The sequence below is a fragment of the Desmodus rotundus genome, chromosome 6 (assembly GCF_022682495.2).
Source record: "Desmodus rotundus isolate HL8 chromosome 6, HLdesRot8A.1, whole genome shotgun sequence".
Lineage (NCBI taxonomy): Eukaryota > Metazoa > Chordata > Mammalia > Chiroptera > Phyllostomidae > Desmodus > Desmodus rotundus.
This window is the reverse complement of record NC_071392.1, coordinates 15,654,508-15,669,118: the sequence shown is the minus strand read 5'-3', so window position 1 is coordinate 15,669,118 and position 14,611 is coordinate 15,654,508. Positions and strand designations below refer to the sequence as shown.

Here is a 14,611-nt window from a genome sequence, read left to right as displayed (position 1 = left end):
AGCAAGATGGATGTGAGACACCTTTAGGTCTCCCATCTTCTCAGTTAGCACCTGCTCAGTCAACGAACCTTGCTCCTTACTCCAAACTCCAGCATTTTAAGATTTGGCTTTTTGAGGCATCAGCACAAGAACTTGGGTTTGGTAGCAACATCTCCACTGGGACTGACTTTATAGAGTCAAGTGGTCATGTGTGTGTTTCATTTAGAACATAGTGTGGAGGAAACTTTCAAAGGCCCTCTGTCTCACCTGCAGGCTCTAGGACAAGGCCTTCACTCTACCAGAAAGGGGGTGGTATCTTCCTTATAAGCATTCAAAGAAGGAAGTCTAAAAACTCTTGCTAACATGCTCAAGTTTACCAAAATTCTTATACTCAAGAGGCTTGAGGTCTACTTTCTAAGGTAATTCTTACCCTTCACATATTTCATTCTCCATTTCCTACCTGTTGATCCTCTTGAAATTAATTCCCCATAGCTTTACGATATTTTAGTTTGTTTCTAGCGTGCTCTAGAGTTATACTTGATCTCTAAGTATTGCAAGAGGGCATGTGGAGTCAGTATGAAAATGCTGCAATTAAAACATGCCAATGATCCGTTCTCATTCTAAATAGGGACTAAGTCCCTGAAACAAATGCTGTACTCCTACTTATATCCTTACCCATTAAACATCTTCCTTTGCCCATTGGTTATACTGTAATGAAAACTTCCACATTTCCATTATTAATCAGTGCATGTTAATGACCTTATGCTTCAGTTCTGTCTCACTTCATTTCACCTTGCTTCATTACCAACAAGAATATTAATTAACCCATAATCTACTGGCAGTGTAAAAGCATCAATTCCCTTGTTATCATACATAATAGCACATGTTCAAAGGTGGTGTGAATAGATTAGTCCAGAAGATAAACACCTCGAATGAAATCCCCAGTCCAAATCTGATTTCTAATCATTTCCCGTGTGAATGTCTGAAACTAGGACCTCTTCCCATTTCTTTTGTAACCTTCTTGAAGCAGTTCGCTCACCCAGTGGCCATTCTGCTCACAGCTGGAAACCAAGAAGCAGGCCTGTGCTGGAGATTAGCTCGCTTTTAAGTGGCTATAAAGCACCTGACTTGGGGTTAACAGTTAGAGCGGAATGGCAGGTTTTTACTCCATGTGTGCCTCTCACCCATGATTCTAGTCACTAGAAAAAAATATTAAAGGGATAAAGCGAGAAATATACATGGGTTCATTCCCAGGTTCAAATGATCACTTGATCTCTGAAACAGCTTAGTTAACTTCTTTCTTAGCTTATCAGTTCCTTACATAAAGATAATTACCCTGTACAAGGATCCATCTAATAGAGAGGAAGTTTGGATAAATGGAGTACAGTCTTGAGTAACTTTCAAATCCTGGCTCTCAGATCTGGAAGGGACCTCAGGCCTCACATGGTAGAAGTCCTCTGCTTTCATAAACGAGAAGAAAATTTCTCCACAATTCTAATGATCTCATTACTTTGTCAATACTAATTTATAAAGTCTCCCAGTGCTTCATTTACAGCAAATACATTACATTCTTCATAGCAGTAATTAGGAGAGAAGCTAAGGGAACTGTCAAAAAAAAAAACCCCAAAACAACAACAAAACCCAAACCAAACTGAAGACACTAAACCCCTAGCAACAAAGAGGAGAGTGCAGAGCAGAGACTGTATGATAATGTGAGCACTTTTACTCCTAGCTCTCCCTCCCTCAACAGCACTTGCGGGGGGGAGGGTTTCATTGTTACTGCAGACAGCTGTTTCAAGCCTTTGCTGTATCTGGAAAAACACGCCTTCCCTGAACACTGGGTTTCTACATCTGTCTCTGAGGCTCACCCAGGGCAGCTGGAGTTGGCGCTAATGAATTTATTTAGTCTTTTGTTGATTTTTTTTTATTAGCATGTATGCCAACAAAAATTAGCCTAATATTTAAAATTGGCAGTTTCATAAAGCTGGAAAAGGCCTAAGTGGCAACGTAATCTTGTGATTTGTCTCCGAGAAAGCTATTTTCACAGGTCAATATGGTAAAAGCCTGCTATCAAACATGTCCACAAATGCAGATTCTACAGCTTCTAGCTGCTGCTTGTACCATCTGGAGTACATGTACCTACTTCAAATTTCTTCTACTTCTTTCCTTCCTTTCTCCCCCCCATTATATCTATTTCCTTTGGCCCTGAACTTTGTGGAGTAGGACCAGAGGATTCATGCTAATTCTCTAAAATACTATGAGTGCATTAACAAATCCTCTAGCATCTTTAAAGACATGTAGACAAAGTTATCCTAAACTTGTAATTATATTGATTATCTGGCACCCATAATTTAACATGCATTATTTCCCTACTTGTTTTTGTTGCACTCCCGCCCCAGCATGTAAGCCCCACAAAGGTAAGGAGTTGGTATATTTTGTTTATAGCTGTCTCCTCAATCTGGAACACTGCCAATATAATAGGAGGTCGAAGATATTTATGGAATGGAGAAATTAAATTTCCCTAAGGTATTAATTCATGTTCACATAGAAACTGAATACTTACAAATGCACTGCTATATTTTATTACAGAAGCAGTGTGTCAAATTAAAAGTAAAGGAATTACAGGGCGGCGGTGGGTAGAAGAGACAGGTTGTAGTAATTTCATCACTGGGGAAAACTGATGCTTCTCTCCAGCAACAGATTGCTTCCAAATATTCCAAAATGGCTTGGCAATAAAACTCTGCAAAAAGATTTTACTAGTGGGTGATAAATCAAAGCTACTCTTTGGAAATGTTGTGGCATAATTCCTCAAAGGACTTAGAAAGCTTCCCATTGGACAAGCTTATACATATAGAAACATACTTGTTAAATAAATCATCACCAGTCATGACCACTGAGTCTTGGACCCCATGTTTTCTACCCTATCCACGTTCTAACTGCTTGATGGGGCCGAAGAAACGCAGTAGTAATATAACAAAACGTGACATTAGACCAAGTAGCCGAAATCCTTCTGCAATGGCTCAGTGAGGGTGCTTTTCGCATAACATCACCAGAAGGTTCTGGAGGCTGTCCACGTGAATTCTAGTGACCCCTCCAGATCTAAAATTCTTTCATTCTGTGCTCTCTTTTGACAGGGAAGAAGCTGATACAGAGCCCTCTGAGTCAGGGTTTCAGTGATGAAAGACACTTCAGAGATCATCTCGTGGATGACTTATTCAAAGTCTCAGGCTGGTTTATGAATGGCGTCCAGATACGGGAACCCAAGGTTTCAGAATCTCACCTTAGTTCCTTTCTACTCTGTTGTCTGCATTTTCCCCTTCCCTAAAACATTGTTTCTTACAGAAGTAAGCATTCTTGGTGATGAGACCCGAGGACCACCCAGAGACTTATGTAGTGTGACAGAACCTGGGCAAACATCCAAACGGGTCTCGCTCACCGTACCGTCACCTCCTCTCTCTGCAGGTTAGAAGCCAGGCAGCTGTGTGTCCAGTACCTCTGTCTCCTGACAGTTTCCTTCTCTCAAAACCATTTCAGTGCACAGACGAGCAGTGCAGGTTTGCGGGTTTTGAAGTTCTCAGGCTGCACAGGCTCCAGGGCAGGGGCCAGAGGACATGAGGCTGGACATAGAGCCCTGGAAAAGGAGTGGGGAGGCGAGGTGGAGGAAAGTGGGGATGAAGTCCCTAACTCTCGGAGGCAACCACAGATTTGTTACTGTTGGCAACTTAGCATACATCCTTAAAACAGAAAAAGGGGCCAGTGAGACAAAGTCAAGTTCTATTTCAGTGGCTCTCAGACCTGGCTGAGTATCAGTGGCACAGGCAGAGTTTTAAAGCTCATCAGCCTTAGGTCTCCCACTAGCATCCGCTGCACCGGAATCTCTGAGGTGGCCCTTGACATTTTGTAAAATGCTCCATGTGCTGCTAATGTGCAGTCACGGATAAAATCCATTCACCTATTTGCTACATGATAGTACAACAAGATAAAATGTATATGTATATTAATTTAAAGATAATTTTATGTGTGTATTAATTGTACAACATCAGGCAGAGACCTACCACCATCTAAAAATTTCTGTGCCTACCGCCAAGGAGTTGCAGCCCTGCAAAGGCCAGGCCGTGCCGCCTGCTCGAGAAAGCCTGGGACGGAGGCACCAGACATCTTCCCAGAAATCCGCACAGGTAAGGACATCAAGGAAGAAGCTCACCTAAATTGTATTCTATCTTTCCAATGACCAGGAGAAAAGCATTCTTAATCTTTCTTCACAAGAAATATGTATCAAGTGCTTACGACAGGCTTGGTGCTGGCAGGAAAGAAGATTTTTTTTTTTTTGGAAGTACATAGAAAGCGAGGTGCCTGTCCTAGCTCTACTCAAGGTTCTGCCAGTGCCATGATGCTCTGAAGAAGCCATTAAGCTGGCGACGGAGAACAACTTTTGGTCTCTGTTGATGGAGGTTGCCTTGTTACATGGCATGCTCCACCTCCCAGATGCTAGGCACCCATGACATGAACGAAGCAAGCTGAGCAGACAGTTCCATGCTGAGCACATAGTAATACAATATACTGAACGATAACCCCATGGAGTAAAGAAAAAAAAAAATTCAGCCATACCTTGCAGAAATCAGGTCAAGCATAATAAGAACCAGCTTGTAGGTTTTCCCTAGTTCCCCTATCCTATTTTCTGTCTGCTTGTTTTTCTTGGACACCTGGAATCATAGCGCATTTTCATCAAAAAGCTGAATAAAGAGCCCTGGCTGGGTAGCTCAGTGGTTTGGAGTGTCATCCCGAGGCACCAAGGTTGTGGGTTCTATCTCCAGTCAGGGCACATATAAGAGGCAACCAATGAGAATGCATAAATAAGCAGAAGAACAAATTGATGTCTCTCTCTTGAATCAATAAAAAATAAAAAAATAAAGGATGAATGAAGAATAGGAAAGAAAAAGAGGGGCACACAGATAATGCATTTCCTCTTGTGTATTCTCTGAGGTCAACCAATTCTAATGCAGATTTAGACAGAAAAATCAATAAGAAGGTCTTTCTCTATATAATCCATCCGAAACATAGTTGGCCTCTGCTTTGAAACAGAAATTGTTATTCCCAGAAGCATCTCTAATAAAACACACTTCATCCTCTGCAGGGTAGAGAAAGGCTTAAACAGGGGGCAGGGCCCTCTGCAGACCTTTCAGTGAGGGGCTGGCTGTTGACTTGCTCCTCTATCCCCTCTCCTCAAAACTCCTCGTTTTTCTTCCTTCTTGCCTTCCTTGTAATTTTCCCAGGCTGGGAATGCCCAGTGATGTCTGCCCTATTTCTGGGGAGATGAAAGATACAGCTGCTTGATTTTTCTCTAGCATTCCAAATGTTTCAGGTTAGAACCTGCACCTTGAAAGAAAAGGATATCTTTGACTATGGCTCCAATCACTCTGCATGTGTGCAAATAGATGTCCAGTTACCAGACTCAAACACTTGTTCCATTTTAAACAATTACGGGTCATTCATTCATTGATTTAGTCCAGAGACATTCGCTGATGACTCCTTGTGCCTAGTACTACCAGGGAGGAAAGAAAGGTAGGCACACAGGGGATTGTAAAAACCAGCATGGTAAATGAGTGGATCTAATCATTTGGAAAAATCATTGTTAAATTGCTTGGAAGCATCACTGACATTACTTTTGCTTCTAAAACTCAGTTTGATTTGGTGATAGAATACCGTGTCAATTTAGGTAGCAACAGAAACACGCTGCCCTGACATTCTTCTTTCTATTCCATTTAATTAAGTCAACATCAATTAGTAATCACTTCAATTTGTCCTTTCTGATACAGAAGGGTTCTTCTACTTGGCCTTTCACAACGAAGTGACTTTTGTGGAGAAGAGATTGGAAATAATTTGCATCTATTGCTTAGTTATCTCCCCCAGCCTCTGGGTGGGGTGGGGAATGGGGGTACAGGAATGTCAGAATGCGGAACAAGTTCATTGCAACCACCAGGACCATTTATTTCCTCCTGTGTCCCCTTTCCTCCCCGTTGCCATCGGGGCCGTGTGGACGACCACCATATGGGTCCACCCGGCCCCATATGGCTCCATCTCCCTAAAAGGGGCGCTCGAGAACATAAAAACACGGCTGTATACTTTTATTGCAGCCCCTTCTCATTTTCCTCCATCTGTCCTCCATATGTTTATGCAACTCTTATTAGGCTCTTGCACACGGAGGCCTTTACAATGAGGTCTGTGGGCCTGACCAAGATAAAGAACTAGACTTCCCCTCTGTCAGGGGCCTCAATTACTTTAAATAGGTGATTCACTTAGTATTCAAACTACGACAAACTCATAACCAGTTCTCTTCCACTTGTATACACAAGGTATTTTATTTCATATTTACGACAGTTCTTTAATTTTATCAACAGAAACCACATGCTGGCTTTTCTGTTGAATTTTCTCCAAAGCGCCGTACGTGAAGTTTTGAAGAATTGCCTGTGACTTCCACTGAGGTGTCCCTATTATATGCACATCGATCTAAAGTCGACGTTTTAATTTCCATAGAATTCTCTGTCGACTGGAGGAAAAGTTGTTACCATCTCTCCCCCCAAGTGTCTGTGCAACAATGTGAAGTGTGTTCTCCCCAAACTCTAAGCAAACCAGTGGGGATGGGGACAGGCTGACCCGACGGGTGCCATCCCTTCCTGCTTAGGTCAACCCACTGTGCCCTAGCCCTATCTGCTTCGCTGGGCACATGGCTCAAGTGACACATTTGATTCCAGTGTTGTTATAATCGAAAGGAAAGCAGAGTAACAATCACTAGACACCATGCACAGCCCCATTTCCCAATAGGAGGCAACTCCTGGCACTAGCAACACCAATTGGGGTGACTGTTCATTCCGAGTGTCCAATAGTGGGAACCCGTTAGTGGGCAGCTAGGCCATGTTTCACAAGAAACTAATGACAGTGGGAAAGAAAGAAAAAAGAAGCCAAGTTAGGCCTCGTGTCAGTTGTAATAATCTCTACTCTTATCAGTGTTACCTAGACACAAAGTCTCGTGTTAAATAACAGGTGCTACTAAGAAGAAAGCACTCAGTCCCCTAAAACCTCTACCCAGGGTTAAAGGCATCCGCTTCACGGCAGGTAACTTGCCAGTGTTCCAATCCGAACCACCTGTGTAAAGCAGACTGGTGACCAGTACACGGAACATCACGGCCAGTTCCGTGACGATTATCCCTGATGAAGCAGAACCCGGGAGCAGTGCTCCAGTGCACCAAAGACTAATCGATGGGCGTATGAAAACAACCCGGCAAGTGTCACGCGAATCCATTTTTCTTTTAGCTTGTTTGTGAACAAATGACAATTATTGATTTCCCCCCCAAACATACATACATATGCAAAATCAAGTACTTATTTGACTTGTGAGATCAAACATACTATTACTGTTGGATACCTGGCTAGATCATTTTGCTTTTTTCCCCTCGCCCACTGACACGTTTTACACATCTTCGTTTCTCTTTATAATGCAACATACACCCAGATGTCGGTTAGGTTCAGACAAACCTTCTGGGGCCCAAGGAAATTCTCGCTTCCACCTAAGCTCTCAATTCACAATCCTTCCTGCACAAGAAAAACCCGAGGAGTTACTCTGTACTAATACAACCAAAACATGCTTTTTCCTGATGCAGTCCATATATTATTGCAAACTGTGGGCCTCGCAGGTGCTCTGGTGGCAGCAAAAAGTGCATTTTAGTCCGGGGTTCAAGTTACAGAAATCAGGCTGCAGCCAGAGGCCTCCCCACTGGGATAATTGCTCCAGGCTGGAACAAATTACAAATTCTGGAGAAGAGAAGCAAGTACTCACCCTTCTGTGAGAAAGAAAGTGTGGGCAGGACGTTCTGTAAATGCAATAGTAATGCTGCCCAAGTGCAAGGGTGAAACAGCTAAACAGGTACATGGCTCCCAGATTAAAGAGAAAGGACAGGAGGTCTGATCAGTAAGACTTCGGAGCATTATAATTTCTGGTCCGAGAAGCTATGCATGTCACGTTCTGCACAGCAGGGCATCCTCTGAGCAGTTTGTGAACCACTTGGGAAAAGGCAGAAGTTGCTAAGCGTATAGTTGCTGAGTACTTGCATTAATTGTTGACATTTCTGAGGGAGGCAACTCCCCCACTTTGGTACCCGGCACAGGCCAGGTGAATGCTTGTTAACCACCTTGCATCTCTTCCTATTATTGAACACTGGCTATTGAATGCTGGCCTCTTGCCAAATGCCTTTAGGTACGATCGGGTAAAAATTGCCAAAGGAACAAGAACATCTGTGTTCGTATCATTTTCTTTGTACAGTTACTTCCCAGGCAACTGCTCGGACCTACGTGTGTCCATTTACCGGATTTAAACAAAACAGTGGGTGGCCCCGGGGGAAGGGTGCAGAGCACAGGTGCATCAGCCCACCCTGGGTCAGCAACAGCGGGAGCCCTGCCCCTAAGGACACTGACAAGGGCAGCCACCACTGAGTCTGGAAGCAGGAGACACCCCAGTCTTACCTGTTTCTTTGTCCTGGACTTCTTCCAGGTGCAAGTCATTCAAAAGGTGCTCCAAGATCTTCTCCGGGGTCCCGGACACCACCACGTATCTGTCAGAGAGCAGAGAGTCCACAGAATCATCCTCAGTTGAAGACTGCGAGCGGCTGCTCCATTCATCGTCCTCATCCTCCTCGTCAATGTATTTGAAATAAGGCACATCGAAGGTAGGCAAGGGCAGCTCTCGGTCTGAGAGCGCTGCGGAATCCTTCCTCTCTAAATGAGGGTCAAAGACCCTCAGCCGGGAGCTGCCCATTGTGCCGGGCTACTAACAAAGGCATCCCCTAAATGCTAAAAGATCTTGGCCACCTCGGTCTTTTCACCGAGAACTGAGTCCATCTGGCTGCTAAGGGCTCTGCAGTCAGCTAGAACGCTGGAGAGGCGGAGAGAAAAGGGAGGGGGAGGGAAAAGGAGGCAGAGCAAGTGAGCGAGCAAGCCAGCCCGCGAGAGGGAGCAGGGAAGGGCTGGCAGGCAGGCAGAGGAAAGGAAACAGGAGCGCGTGCGGCGGAGGGAACTCACCTCCAATCACTGTCGGCGCTCCCGCCTGGGGGGGCTGGGCCGCAGCGCTGCACTTTCTTCAGCACCAGGACGCTCCGCTCCTGCTCTCTGACGGTTGTCACTTCTTCGTCCTGCTGGCGTTGGGGGTAGGGGCAGGAAAACGGGAGAGAGGAAATCAAAGGGAAAAGGGAAGGAACTAAGTAAAGCTGCATTTCCTTGGGTTGCTTTGCACCATAATTTCTTTAAAGATTCAGAATAAATCAGGAGTCTGGTCAAGAATCTCCCTCCTGGACAGTGTCCAGGCTCAAGTTCTACGGACACGTAAAGCACGAGGGAGACGTAAATACTTTAAAGCAAACGGAAAAACATAAAGTGGGGCTAGGATTCAAAGAGTTCAATTGTAAAGCTACCTGACTGACAGGAATTAAGGAATCCAAAGTTCAAAGTCTCAAAAAACGCAACATACTAATTGCATGCGTATTCCCTTTTACCTGGTTACCTGCTTGAGGCTTATTAAACAATCACTCTTTTAAAATGGGAAAGGTACCTACAACGTCATTTAAACACTAAAAAAATAAATGAGCCACATTAAGTAGTTGTGGTGGGTACATATTGTATTTGTTCATGTCACAGCCTTGCTCTAAAAGGTAAGCCGAAAACTACCTATTCTGTCATTCAGTTCATTTTTTTTTTCAGGCTTGAGACGGCCTTCTAATGTATCATGCACTTGTTTTGCCAGAATACAAGCAAAAAATGGATCTTCAGTGAGAATCTCATCTAATAATTCAGATGTCACGGGTGAGTGCACTGCCTCTCTTCCCCTCAGTCCCTCGAAAAAGGGAGGAGGCTGAACGACCATTCATTTCTGCACACACAGCTCCCGCAGCCCAGAGCCCAGTGGCCCGCTGACGCGGCTGTCGGCCTCAGGCTCACTGCTGACCCAGCAAAGTGCAGCCCAACCCTGAGTGATGAACTCCCCCAGAGTTGGGTGAAATTCTCCAGATGCACACTCAACACCCAGTTAAGTGTAAGCTAGCTGGGGAGGGCATGGGGCAGGGGTGGGCGTGGGCAAGAACTTTAAAATACATGTAAGAAATATCTGTGTATCTGAGGATTTGAGCAAAAGACTAAAGCAAGAAAAGTTGATAGTAAGTAGGCTTCATCTTAAAAATGATGTCACGTCTTTAAGAAGGGAAACATGCCCTGGGGTTCCTAGCATCTTTCTGCTACTGGCAGACAATCCCACCTTATAATTAACTACAAACATAAAGAGTATTTTCCCCCCAAATGATCAAAGGTACTAGGTCTGTTCTGCCTTATTATTAATCAATTCCACAGATCTATCAGGGATGTCAATGTATTTTATTCACCCTTCATTAAAAAAAAAGACACTCATCTCGTCATAATTGCCAACCAAATCAGTGATAAAATTGTGATTTCAACTCCCAGGGCCAGACTCCTAAGAGAATGTAGTGACCTAGTCATTTGAGTCCTCTGGGATCATCTTAAAAACAAAAATATTGGTCATTCTAAACAGCAATATCATTTTATGATGATTCTTTTTAACTCTTCTAGTGGCAAATAATTCTACCGTGTAAAGCTGATGCGTTACATTTCAGCAAGGTCAGACATGCGGTTACTGTGGCAATTAATGTTGGATAGTCATTGTTCAACTCCCCAAGGACCCCCGTGTGCCTCTGAAACGTGAATACCAATGTGTAATTGCTATCTTCCATTTCTCCAACGGGGTTCTTTTGTTATCCATGTGAAACAAGGTGGCTAAAGAAAGGGGCATATATTGACCAAAAAAACCCCAACAACAAAAAAAACCCCAATGAATGTGGGTCTGGGATACTGAGACACACAGAAACAAATGATTCAGTAAACAGCAGATTTGAAAAGACAAAAATCTTTCCCTGGTCTTCTTTTGCTTGTAAGTCAATACTCATTCTGTAGGAGCCCACTGTCATTCTGAAGTACATTTTGCATTCTACGTGCACGTGATATATGGCATTATTAACTTCCTCAGGCCACGCGCACACATGTGGATGGGAAGGGCTTCGCCGAAGCCTGTGTAACTAATGGGTGTTGCGGGGCTGTGCACACAGCAGCCACACTCTGCCGCGCACGGGGAGAGCTGAATCACACTGATGGGCTATCAGTAGCATCTAACGACAGTCATACTTTCCATTTTGAAAACCTGTTCAAAATAAAGAAGAGAAAACGCAGAAAAATCAATGTATAAAGAGAGAGGTAAGTGTTCCGAAATTGCCGTGAACACAGAATAACCCTCTGTACTGTATGTGGCTCTAAAGAAGTAAGGTTAAATCAACGCCTCCCGACACCCGCGCCCTGCCCTGCTTGCTCTTCCTGAAAGAATGCAAGCACCGTGGTTGGGGTTCTGGACGTGAGACTTCACTCCAGTGCTTGCTCGGTTAAGAGTAAAAGCACTTTTTATATTAACACTTTTACTCTTAGAGAACTAATGACAAAAAGTGTGTTCAGTGACAAATAGCTCATGAAATGCAAGTAAAGCATTAACACACTCAATTTACAGTCATTTATTCAACAAACAGTGAGGTCCTCCCTCGGTGAGGCACTGTGCTGGTCACCAAGTGACATGCAGAGATGAGTAAGACACGTGCCCCAGGACTTGCCCTTAAATGACAAGTTAATAGGCTCCCCACCACCGTAAGTCTAACTTGGTGAGCACGGGAAGAGGTGACAATGCAGGAGGCAATGCAAAGCTGTGACCCATGGGACCTGATGGCCACAGAGAATGGGACGCCATTAACAGGGACAAAAATGCTCAGAGAAATTGGTTCTGCTGAGAGTGATGAGTCCAGCTTCAGACAGATGGTGTTTTAGCACTGAATACAATTCATCATGCTGTTGATGGTTAGCAGGTAGTTAGAAAGAAAGAACGAGGCCCCTGGACAAAGGTCAAGGACAGAGAGCAATCTGTGAATTACTCAAGTTTGGGGAGTAGATGAGGTTGTTAAGAGGGACCAGGAGAGAAAGGGAACTGGGAAGATGGGGATAAAGAAAGAAAAAACGCAGAAAGTCGGGGGGAGGGGGAGTGCATCAGGGTCATGGGGGAACCCTAGGGGCGGAGACTATGAAAAAGTAAAATCAAGATGAGTCAGGAGGACCTGGGGGGCACCGTCGCCAGAGAGTCCAGGAAAAAGCTTGTCTGACGCTGGAAATTTCACGAAGATGGTAAGCCTGAGACAAAGCAAGGAGAAGATCCCTCAAGGCCCAGTGGTGGGAAGGGCAGTGTTAAGGTGTGAGTGGTGGGGAGAAGTGAACACATAGGGAGGCCATGTCCCAGGGACGTCGTCATGAAAGGAAGGACTCGGAGTGAAGAGCCTGCGTGGCTGGGACAGCAGGCAGGTGAGCGGGGTCTTGGGGAGACGTGACAGGATCAGAACACAAGTGGGGGGGGTGAGGCTACATGAGGACTGGGATTTCGTTCTCTCAGAGAGGATGGCGAGGCAGGGGATGGTGAAGATTTAGAAAAAAGCAGAGATAATAAGGAAGCTGAGGTAGATCCGAGGAGATGCTTTTCTCTTCTTAGTACAGTGGGAACCGAGACCATCTGATGAAGCAGCACGGTGAGGTTGGTGGCCTAATGGGACTATTGGCAAAATGGGTTTGGGGGTGTGGTAAACAAGTTATGAAAAAAAGCACTGCCAGGCACTTTGTGGACTGCTGAGGGTAAAAAACACTTGCTGATGGTTTCACGCCTTTCTGCTGAAGTGCTCTGAAACCCCAGAGGGAAATGGTGAACAATGGGGCCCACCCAGGAGAAGGGACAGGCAAAGGAAACAATAGGAGGTGACCAGGGGCGGGACTCTGGGCAGCCGTCAGCACACCAGGAGAACACTCACCACCACATGATGTCTGACTGGTTAGGGAAGGAGTGAGCCAAGAAAGGAACCGATAAACTGGCTGACAACAGCCCCCCCCTGGAGATAAGGGAGCATGCAGATGGAAGAAGAGGAAACAGGTGGAGGCTATGACCAAGAAGGCAAATATGTATCTGAAGTAGAGTGGTCCCAAGTGCCAAAGACCCAGAAAGAGAAAGCAGCCCCTGGTACCCGGGAGCTGGCCTCGCACTGAAAGCTGGGCCTGGGTGTTCTGCTGAGGAACATCCATGATTTCATGGAAAATCAGTGTCAGAAAGGGCCACTCTGACCCAGACAGAACAAAACAAAACCACGAACGCTAGGTAACTGTATCTGAACACGGACGAAGTGTGAACACTGGCCAACCCACAAAATACAAAAAAGCCCAGGTAATGGGGTGACTGCTGCTTCTTTCCCACTTAAAGCTTTAGCTTCGCCCTCATCTACCTTCTCTGCAGATGATGAGACTTAAGATACCTAGTCACAGTCACCCCACTTACTGACAGCATCTACTCCAGAGCAAAGCCCTCTTCTCTACACCTTCCCCCAAGTCACCTAACACGAACCCAAGTCCTGTAAGTCCTTTCCTCTATCACCGGCCTACACTGAGCTGCCCCCGGTTCCCCAAGGTGTGGGGTGCCCATCACTGCGCCCAGCCGTACACCCAACTTGCTCTACTACAGCTGTGTTCCTGGTGGTCTCTAGCTAGAAGACATCGACAAGAGGTTTCAGACGCTGCCCTGGCCTTGGTATGTGGCGGTGTAGAAATGTGGTTACTGGAGTCAAGGAGAAAAAGCATTCCCTTGTCAGGGTGATGAGAGAATCGTGCACAGGAATGTTCTGGAAGGTGCCTGAAAGGAACGGGGGCTCAGAAGATGGGGAGACAGGAGATGTGTAATAAAGCTACTGAGGAAAGGGGAAGAGCACCATGGGAGGACAGGAAACATGACCCGAGCAGGTAGCACAGACCTCAGGAGTGAAGGGACTTCTGTAGGTATAGCAATGATACAGAAGGTGAGGTAGAGGACAGGGTGTACTCCCAGAAGGCACCAGAATTCGTCATGCCTCTGCCTGTGGTGTCCAGCCCTGGTTGGAATACGGTAGGTAAGAAATCTCCCCTTCCCACAAAACATCCTTTAGCCACCAGATCTGCAAAAACCAGTTCTTCTCCCTGCTCTGTGAAAGGGATGGTGGGCAGAACAAGAAACCCCAACACCACGTAGCAGCCCTCCGCTGAAGGGGGCGGCGGGGCTGGCAAGAGAAAAAGACTCGCAGGTGCTCTGCACAGGGCCCATCAGGAGCGTGGAAACAGAGGAGGGCTTCCATGCTTTCCCTGCTCCTCATCTTTGCTCCATTGTTTGGGTGAGTAACCCTGATTTCTTTCTTTTTCACGGCCACACTGCTGTCCCGTCTGTGAGTTCTGAATGAGTACTAGAGCCAGTGCCTTTGACCTACTGTAGATTAACTTCCACGGCCACGATCGGCTTTTGTACTTTGAAATCACACTTTTTCTTTCATTTATTCATGTAAAGCACATACTTACTTTGAGATGAAATACCTATAGAGTAATAAAAATATTGACTTTTTAAAAAAGTAAGGCAAAAAATTGATGTTCGCAGTTGAGCAGGTCTTCGCTTGTGCTGCCCTGAGCCATGTCCCGACTGTATTTATCC

General features: G+C 45.3%; 1 protein-coding gene across 3 annotated transcripts in view; it reads right to left on the bottom strand.

The window, feature by feature from the left end:
- The window catches only part of RAPGEF5 (Rap guanine nucleotide exchange factor 5), a 223,436-nt gene that overhangs the window by 58,129 nt on the left and 150,696 nt on the right, over positions 1–14,611 (bottom strand). For 2 of the 3 annotated variants that reach the window (XR_011651308.1, XM_053927359.2), the window contains exons 10-11: positions 9,052–9,164; positions 8,497–8,585 (exon numbers count right to left, since the gene is read on the bottom strand). Coding sequence is in view for 2 of the 3 variants with exons in the window: in XM_053927359.2 (XP_053783334.1) it covers positions 8,497–8,585; positions 9,052–9,164 (202 nt within the window). In the remaining variant the exon portion in view is untranslated. The remainder of the gene's footprint in view (positions 1–8,496; positions 8,586–9,051; positions 9,165–14,611) is intronic. The other variant, XM_053927360.2, reaches the window with a different exon arrangement.